Source organism: Brachyhypopomus gauderio, chromosome 21 (assembly GCF_052324685.1).
Source record: "Brachyhypopomus gauderio isolate BG-103 chromosome 21, BGAUD_0.2, whole genome shotgun sequence".
NCBI lineage: Eukaryota > Metazoa > Chordata > Actinopteri > Gymnotiformes > Hypopomidae > Brachyhypopomus > Brachyhypopomus gauderio.
In genome coordinates this window covers 7,148,769-7,158,897 of record NC_135231.1, presented here as the reverse complement: position 1 = coordinate 7,158,897, position 10,129 = coordinate 7,148,769, and the positions used below count along the sequence as shown (strand labels likewise).

Genomic DNA, 10,129 nt, shown 5'->3' with positions numbered 1-10,129 from the left:
CAGCAAGGCGGTCTGGGTTCGATTCTCGGTCTGGGCTGCTCTGTGTGGAGTTTGCATGTTCTCCCTGTGCCTCCGTGGGTTTCCTCTGGGTACTCCGGTTTCCTCCCACAGTCCAAAGACATGCGTGTTAGGTTGATTGATCACTCTAAATTGCCCATAGGTGTGAGTGTGTGCGTGTGTGTTGGCCATGCGGTGGACCTGCCCATGGTGTACCCTGCCTTCGCCCGGAGATGCTGGGGTTGGCTCCAGCCCCCCCATGACCCCGACTAGTGGGATTAAGCAGCACAGATAATGGATGGATGGATGGAAAAACCAGGTTAGGCACATAGACAAACCAGCAAAGGCAACAGAAAAGTCACAAAAATCCAGGCAAGAGGCTAGAGAGGACATTTAGTATGGGAGTTGTGGCCAGAGGCCCAGGACCTTCTTCTGGCTTGAAATCTTCCTAGCCAATCACCACAATTCATATTTACAAGTCTCAGGGTGTAAACAGCACAGAAGAATGATATAGCATATAGATAGATAATAGATATATTACTATAGCATTTGCCCAGCTAAACTAGAATCCATATAATGTGATGAGACAAAATGATCTACTGTCATTCGTTTTCTGGTGAGTAGGCGGGGCTATAAATAATGTTGGCAGACGTAGTCTGCCATAGTAACTTTATCCATGCCTAAAATATCCCTCCTGTGGTCCTAGCACTGAGGCATGCAGTACTAGCCAAACGTAGCTCACCCAAACCCTCACAAGGCGACCATTACAAACTAACATTATGGAACAAGGTAAGATAAAAAAAACTTGGATCACTGTAATTCTACAGCTGGTGGAGGGATTTCTTAGTCCACTCAGTGCTCGGAGACCATGTTTTCTGCAGCAAATTGACAAAAACATGCTCAACTTTTAGGTAGATGTCAGTCCAGTGAGACGGGTATAGTATGTAGGCAATAACAACACTATTAAAGGTGCGAAAGGGGCATATTACAAAGATTTTATTCTTTTTTACAGTGAAATGATTAACAATTTAAACATCAAGAGCACTGGTACGTGGTGGATAAGAGCCATGCAGTAAGAACATACATGGTCTGCTAATATGTGCATTAGTGTTTGGCATTGGTTCTTGGGCCTACGGGCATAACTTGGGTGAGAATTTAAAGTTTAAAGAGTCTCAGGAAGGACTTCTTAAAGCCAATGTAAAAAACATTATGTTTACAACTAAAATCTGCTCTTAACCAAAACTGCAAAATAGGACTCATCTGTTGTGAACAGTGCCAAATTCATTCTTTATTATTCTTGCTCACCTGGGGGTGGTCAGGCTACTATGTTACTGTAACAAAGCAGACAGAGTTAGTATCCAAGTACAGGAGAACTTCTACTGAGCGCAGATTGACAGGGCCAAAGGCAAAATTCAAAAGTAAGCCTAAAACAGAAGTTATACAAGTACAGCCCAAAAGAAACAAAACACATTCCACAAAAAACAGTTAATGACTTGGTATGGAGAATGTGAGAAGCTGGCTATACTTTACAAGTTCTGTGAACTCCTGGAATCTCGGTGCGTTAATGAAACTGTTAAGATGAAGGTGGGGGATGATGAGTAACCATGGAGACCAATAGTACTCCAAGGATGGGGACCTCCAGTGGCCAGAAGCGTGCATGGCAGACTCTTCCCTGACGGCCATCCTCAGCAAGGCCGCTCAAACGCTCAGCTGGAGGTTGCCGTGCCGACCCAAGTCTGAGGTTGTAGCCGGCTCATGCTTCTCTGGCCCCAGCAGCGTTGGAGATAGAGAGCGTGGATTTGGAGTGTGCAGTGAACAACGTGGAGCATCACACAGAGCTGAACGGAGTGGACAGGCTGGTGGTGAGGCGGGGTCAGCCCTTTAGCGTGACCCTTCACCTACGACCAGGCACGACCTTTAACCCCGGAGTCAGCATCAACCTTATTGTCACTACAGGTACATGTAACTTTCTGGCCCAGTGCATGTTTGCCTTGTAGGTAATTTAGTTATACACATATGTTTCATTGATGCATGAATATATTTGTGTATTTGTATATATATATTTGTGATAGCTTTGTAATGAAAATTATTATTAGTTGTAAATAAAAATAATAGTGCTTGTTTTCAGGTAATTTTGTTGTATGCATCCTTATATTGCATACTTGAGACATGCAAAATGTGTATATGTGTATTTTCCATTTATATTTATATTATATTGCTCAACATAGAGGACAATGGGATTTATCATTTACATTTCAGGTTACAGTAAATGTCCATTACAAAAATGACAAAGTGTTTATTTACTGTCTAAAATTGTCCAGCCAGAGAGAGTTTCTGCCTGCAGCCTATTCTGTTGCTTAGCTACCTGCATCCAGCAGATAGTTGAAGAGTTGTGGGTGTGAAAGCAACCAGCATTGCTAACCACACAGTTATGCACCTTGTTGGGGAGCTAATTAAACCATTACTCCTACTCCTTCTACTGCCTGAAGCTGCGATGTTGGGAGGCTAACACCACATGCCACAATGACATAACTTACAATTACATAATTCACCATCTATAACATAACTTACTCTTTCTAATGGATGAAGTTTATTTGGTGGAGTTTCACAATCTAATTAATGTCATTCTAAATGCGATACTGCTCTATTCTGTTTATTTTACTATAAAACAAAATTAAATGAAGAAGCATTATAGTGTTTATATATATATATATATATATATATCTGTGACTTTCACTGGAATCATAATAAAATCATGGATACACAGAATTATTCATGATATACATGATAAAGTAAGGATAATTCTAACAATTATATTAGCAATGCCAATATTTTATTTATTCTTAATATTCTTAAAGTACTTCAAGATAATGATGATGATTATTATTATGACAAAAAAATCTAGACAATCTTTTATAGGTTTTCAAACTAAATTCATAAATCTTGAAATTAAATTGCCTGTGATTTTGGAACAGGTCAGCTTTACATCAGAGTAAGTCCATCAGAGTCCATTTTTTTATCCATATGTTTTAGATATTTAGAATCTTCCTTGTCTTATTATCAATTAACTAGGGATAGGGTTTGTTTTTTTAAGTTGTAGTTAAAATTGTTCACTGTAGTAATATTTTCCATAAATTGTCCTGGTATTATAGACTGTGAAGCATAACAACAAAATCATCTTAACTGAGCAAAAGTGAATATTAAGATTTTTTCATCGTCATTAAATTTTTTTAGGCCCACAGCCCTCTGATGTTATGGACACTGAGGTCAAATTTGGCCTCAGTAAGTTAATTTCTCCAGTGCGCTGGAGTGGGACTGTCTCACTGAAGTCTGAGAGGGCCACATCAGTCACCATATGCTCTCACCCCAATGCTCCCATTGGACTTTACCAGCTGGCCCTTGACCAGGGCACTGGGGTCAGTCTGGGCCAGTTCGTGTTGCTCTTCAACCCCTGGTGCAAAAGTAAGGATGTGTCATGTGTCTGAACTAATTTACAATAAGAGTCTCAGAGTACTGTGGAGTGGTGTTGTCCATGATAAAATATATTCTGTGTTTTTTTTATCTGTTAAGCTTGCTGATGAATGAAAAACTATAGGCTAGGTAAAGGCTATAGGTAAATAGCTATTTCACAAATAGCTTTAAACAGATCAGTCCACTAAGCACAGGTGAGTTTACAGCAGTGCAAACTGCTCTGTTTGGCTGGAACAGGGGACTCCGTGTACCTGGCGAATGAGGCCGAGAGGCAGGAGTATGTTCTGTCTCAGGATGGACTGCTCTACCGTGGGAAGCCCAAACGCATCTCAGAACTCCCATGGACTTTCGGACAGGTGCCGTGCCCTCTACCTCCAAAGCAGAAACATTTGAAGTGTAATTTACAGATCAGGCCGGATTAAATAAACAAACAGAACCATGACGACAGCAGACATTCTGATTTGGGTTTAATTATCTGTGTTTTTGCCATTATCAGTGTGACAGTGTGCTCTCATTTTGCAGTTTGAGCCTGGTATGCTGGACATTTGTCTGAAAGTGTTGGATCAAAACCTTAAGTATCTACAGGACCCAGTGCAGGACTGCTCAAACAGAAGAAGTCCTGTATATGTGACACGTGTCCTCAGTGCCATGGTGAGGGCCATTTCATATATATCTCTACTGGTACAAAAGAACCATACAAAAAGTTTTATCAATCCTGTGCAAGATTTACAGGTTTAAGAGATACTGGGGGTATTTAGGGTTTTTTTAAACCAGTCAGAGATAAATTGTATTCATTATTCCTTAATAACTCATGGAATGTCAGGTATGCAAGTCTGTTTCCATAACTTTGAAGAATTACTATTCATTGACTGGAAAGTAACTATGCCAAAAACGTCCCTGCCTCATTCATAAAATGTATTTTAAGATCTTACAGAAAGGCAAAAAACACCCTGAGGCCAAATTGCACTTCAAATCCTTTTTGTCCTCTTTGACGTAGTCAGACATGTGGGGAGAGTAGGATACATGTGAACACCAGTGCCTCACATTGTAAGAACTGCCTTAAGAAAGGAATTGTGTTCGGTCTTGGTTTTAGAAGCAAAGCAAATAACATCTGTTTAAATTATAAGATTGAAAGGGTTAAATGCATAGAAAAAAGGGAGAATGAAAAACTTATTGTAAAAGGGTTCTGTCTCCATTTTTTTGAAGAGATTAAATATTACAATATTATACAACAACGTTTTCTGACTATCTTAACAGAGTAACAGAGTATGTTACTGATGTAGCACACATGGCAATATCATGTGTGATTTTCTCTGGATCAGATAAACAGCAGCGATGATAAGGGGGTGTTGGAGGGGAACTGGTCCGGTAACTACGAAGATGGCATCAGGCCCACCGCATGGAAGGACAGCTGTTCCATTTTACGCCAGTGGTACAACCAGAACTGCATGGCAGTGGAATATGGCCAATGCTGGGTGTTCGCTGCTGTGGCCTGCACCGGTAATTAGTCTCAAGCTGCCAGTCAACCTAACACCTAACCTGGTCTCATACATAGAAGTAAAAACGAATGCAATTCTATTATGATTCATTAAAAATGTAATTAAAATGAAACATACATTGAATTAAATTTGATGATGATGATGGTTTTACATTTGTTTGCTCTCCTTATACAGTGTTAATAAAAAATATACTTATATATAAGAAAAAATATAAAGATACTTACAAGGATATACATTTTTGCTAGCAAAATAATATAATGTCTTTTGCTAGCAAAAAATGTCTATAGCATCTTTTGTTCTTGTATTCTTGTGTTGCGCAGTGTCCCGGGCTCTAGGCATCCCATGTAGAGTGGTCACCAACTATGGTTCAGCTCATGACACTAACAGTAACCTGGTCATCGAGCGTTACTACAACAGTGATGCTGAGGACATCGGTGATGACTCAATATGGTGAACATGGGGGCAGGTCAGACTGAGGGCAGGGCCGGCGCCACGGGGGGGCGAATGGGGGCGTCGCCCCCTCAGGCGAGGTGTCCCGCCCCCTCAATGTAAAAAATAAGATCCATTTATTTTACAACAATCGCTACATGGTGCCGCTCGACAATCGTTACACGCACCCCCCCCCCCCCCCCCCCCCGCTCAACAACAACTTACGTTCGCCACCCCCCCCCCCCCCACCCCCCCGCTCAACAACTTACGTTCGCCCCCCCGAAATTTTCATTCGATTTTGTATAGATTCAACATATTTATAGAACTTTGCATGCAGGAACTTCCATGTGTGGGTAGAGAGCTGGATGACACGTCCAGACCTGAAGCTTGGCTATGAAGGCTGGCAGGCCAGTGACCCCACACCGCAGGAAACAAGCGATGGTAGAGTCCTCAGATTTGTTCCAGTGAGACAAGCAACATTTGGGGACAGTAATGAAAAAGTGAAGCCAGCCTGACTCCTTTGTAATTGTAATTTGATAACATTGGCAAGAGTACACTTACTTAACATAACATATTGTTTATGCATTATTTTTGTATGATTAGAACCTAAGATGAGCAATAACTAATTTTAATTGTACCTCATATGTAGCAATATCACATATGTGTATCATATTACCAATGAACAATATTATCAATGATCTTGACGTTATTGTGAAATACAATCACAGACAGGATTAGAATAAGTCAAATATTAGATTTACCTCACTTTCACTTGTTCATTTCTAAATCAATAAGGAACTTATTCTGTTGGTAAAACGTGAGCTTAATTAGTGAAAGAGGGTCAAATTTATAGTGCTGAGCAGTGGCAGGGAAAGCAATGTAAAACATACAGGTGATGACTTTATGTGATGAGATGAATTATACTAATTAAATTCTTTGGTAAAACGTAATGCTCTGGAAATCCCATACTGATAGAAAATGACATAGCTAAGAATACGCTAGCGCTATACAAATATATTTGATTTGATTTGAATACACTTGTCACAGTGCAGCTATAATCACAACAAATACTCTCATTCTGGTGAAGTGCAGTATTTAGAATGCAGTTTTATGCCGAGCAACAATTGTACAATTCGTTGCTGCTGACAAGTGTTGAATTTATGAGTTCACACTTTTAAAAAAAAGGACAATGGCGTTGTGGTAAATATACCACCCTACATAAATTACTGCCATATAGTTATGATTTAACTTTGGATATTAATATGCAATAATAGCATTCAATAACATTTCAAAACATTCTAATCTAATCCATTCTGATTTATTTCACAGCATTTTGTTTTATTCTGTTCTAACCTATCCCACTGGATTATAATGTATTCCATTCAAATCTAATCCAGGACAGTGCAGTCCATACTGTTCCATTCCAATCCGGTTTGCTCCATTTCCTACCGTGTTTATCCTCTAACAGGGGTCTTCTGTTGCGGCCCAGTTCCTGTGCGTGCCATCAAAGAAGGCGACCTGAGTGCGAGTTACGACGCACCATTTGTGTACGCAGAGGTGAACGCCGACGTGATAGAGTACGTCATCCTGGATGACGGCAGTACGGTGAAAATGGACAGCTCCACAACGGAGGTGGGCCAGTGTATCAGCACCAAGGCGGTGGGCAGAGATGAGAGAGAAGATATCACCCACCTCTACAAATATCCTGAAGGTCAGCCTTGCTAGTCATGCTAGACTGAAACCACATAAATGAGTCGAAGCCCTGAACACCCCGCTCTTTTGGTTAGACTTCCCACCAGATACAGGAAACCAGACCTGATTAATCTAATTCAGATGTGATGAGAGCAGAAAAAGCCAGCACTGCTAGTGTGGTCTAGAAGCCAGTGTGACACTGCTGTTCTTTTTCAGGTTCAGAGGAGGAGAGGCAGGTGTATGAGAAGGCGAACCACCAAAACCGGCTGATCCAGAACGAGGAAGAGCCCGGTTTGCTCCTTAAGATCAAAGTCACCCCCTCCATGGAGGTGGGGTCGGACTTTGACGTGTACGCACAGGTCAAGAACAACACGGATGCCAAAAAGACCTTTCGCCTCACGTTCTACGCGCAAGCCGTCACTTACAGCGGCAAGCTGGGGGAGTCCTGTGGACTGATGGAGCTCACGGGGGCAAATCTGGCACCGACCGAGGGTAATAGAGTACTGTTTAATCTATCAGACTAGACCAGAGTTGACTTGAAGGTACAATATGTTACTTTTGGTTAAAGCTTGATAAATATTAAACCATATTAAATCACAATATTAATATACTACATTATTAAATATTAAAGAAACAATGGTCTCAGTCTATACAACATAAGGGAAACTAACCACATAACAGTGTGTTCACTAAACCCACTTTAGCCTGTTGTCATGTGGGCCCGCAGGGTTAAAGGTGACCTTGCCACTGCAGTATTCCACATATGGGAAAGCCATCACTCAAGAGCGGATGGTCAGGCTGGTAGCGTTGCTCATCGACAAAGAGACGAAGGAGTACCACCGGGCCACGAGGACCATAGTGCTGGACATCCCCTCTCTCGACATCTTTGTACAGGCTGCAAATGACAAAACATTTTGATTGTTTTTTTGGTCTGTTATGCATTAAGATTGGCATATAATATTTGCTGATCCACAATGGAAGCACAATAGCTTTCCATTACAATTAACATTATTACTTTATTGGTATATGGGCTGCCTGTGTAGTGAACTAGAAGTTTATGCAAGAACCATCACATAACCAAAGCCTTGAAAGGCAGCTATTTTGAAACAAGGCTTGTATAGATCTTGCTGTAGGAGATCTTCTGAATTACATATGTTTTTAATGGTTGGTTTCTCTTCATAGTAGTTTTAGTCCGAGTGTAACATGACTGGGCTCATTAATACCAGTCTCTCCTCTGCAGGTTCAAGGGGACGCCAAGGTTGGCCAGCCCATCAGGGTTGAAGTGAAGCTGCACAACCCTCTACCAGACCTACTGGAGAACTGCATGTTCTCTTTTCAGGGAGCCAATCTGACTGACAGCACCACCATTTCTAAAGAGTAGGTCAATACACACTGTATTGCCAAATGTATTTGCTCACCTTCCTTGACTCACCCTTTGCAGCTAGAACAGCTTCAACTCTTCTGGGAAGGCTGTCCACAAGGTTTAGGAGTGTGTCTATGGGGATTTTTGAATATTCATCCAGAAGCGCATTTGTGAGGTCACATACTGATGCTGAACGAGAAGGCCTGGCTCTCAGTCTCTGCTCTAATTCATCCCAAAGGTGTTCTGTTGGGTTGAGGTCAAGACTCTGTGCAGGCCAGTCAAGTTCATCCACACCAGACTCTGCCATCCATGTATTTTTGGACCTTGCTTTGTACACTGGTGCACAGTCAGTTAGAAGAGGAAGGGGCCAGCTCCAAAATGTCTTGGTATGTTGAAACATTCAGAGTTCCTTTCACTGGAACTAAGGGGCCAAGCCCAGCTCCATCAGATTTCCAGATGGAGAAGCACGATTCATCACTCCAGAGAACATGCCTCCACTGCTCTAGAGTCCAGTGGCGGCGTGCTTTACACCACTGCATTTCATTGTACTTGGTGATGTATGGCCTGGATGCAGCTGCTCGACCATAGAAACCCATTCCATGAAGCTCTCTGCGCCCTGTTCTTGAGCTAATCTGAAGGTCACATGCAGTTTGGATGTCTGTAGTGATTGACCCAGCAGCAAGTTGGCGACCTCATCACACTATGTGCTTCAGCATCCACTGACCCCGCTCCATCAGTGTACGTGGCCTACCACTTCGTAGCCGAGTTGCTGTTGTTCCCAAACACTTCCATTTTCTTATAATACAGCTGACAGTTGACTGTGGATTATTTAGGAGTGAGGAAATTTCACGACTAGATTTGTTGCACAGGTAGCATCCTATCACAGCTCCACGCTGGAATTCACTGAGCTCCTGAGAGCGACCCATTCTTTCACAAATGTTTGTAAAAACAGTCTGCATGCCTTAATTTTACACCTGTGGCCATGGAAGTGATTGGAACCTGATTTCGATCATTTGGATGGGTGAGAGAATACTTTTGGCAATATCACTGGATCTGCAGATATGAGGTTAAGGTGGACCAGGGAGCAATCTTATTTCCATTTCAAATAACACAGACTGTCACAAACACAAGCTTGTCCGAGAATAGAAACGGGGAATTATTAAGAGCTCATAGTTGATTATTTTTGTAAACCTTGATGTTTGTGCTTTGCATCATTTAATGCAGGAATGTCTGAGTTTGGAGTACCTTCCAAAGAGTTTTCTTAAACAATCATTCCTGTTCCTCCTCCGTTCCTCAGGGTTGGCACTGTTGATCCCAAAGGGCTTGCCACTGCTGAACTGGAGCTCACACCAAAAGTTTCAGGAATAAGAAAACTAGTGGTTGATTTCAACTCAGATAAACTCGGCAACATACAAAATTATACAAATCTAGTCATCAAGGAATAAAGCAAATGAATTTCAGAATGCACTCTGCAGTTTCTCACCCACCAAAACAAACCATATGACAAAAGCTAGCAGTTTGGTGAACAACTATAAAATAGTTACTTCAAATTCTTCCTTGGAGTAAAATGAAAATTGAAATAAAATCACTAATTAAACCTGTTTCTGCACATCAGTTGTTTATGTACACATGTAACCCTGAGCAGTGTTTTCCATCTATTCACTCAGAAAAGAAAAAA

General features: G+C 41.5%; 1 protein-coding gene across 2 annotated transcripts; it reads left to right on the top strand.

Annotated features, from left to right (window-relative positions):
- Nucleotides 1-665: 665 nt before the first annotated feature.
- Nucleotides 666-10,052, top strand: tgm2a (transglutaminase 2, C polypeptide A). 2 transcript variants are annotated; one of them, XM_076984688.1, is made up of 13 exons: nt 666-786; nt 1,771-1,953; nt 3,232-3,459; nt 3,706-3,824; nt 3,991-4,119; nt 4,791-4,968; nt 5,288-5,417; nt 5,734-5,837; nt 6,865-7,107; nt 7,305-7,580; nt 7,816-7,976; nt 8,329-8,465; nt 9,749-10,052. In XM_076984688.1, exons 1-13 carry the CDS (start codon nt 777-779, stop codon nt 9,894-9,896), a joined length of 2,046 nt encoding a protein of 681 aa, XP_076840803.1. In that variant the 5' UTR covers nt 666-776; the 3' UTR covers nt 9,897-10,052. The 2 variants fall into 2 exon arrangements, with proteins under 2 accessions (XP_076840803.1, XP_076840804.1); XM_076984689.1 differs by having other exon boundaries at nt 689-786; nt 1,774-1,953.
- Nucleotides 10,053-10,129: the final 77 nt, after the last annotated feature.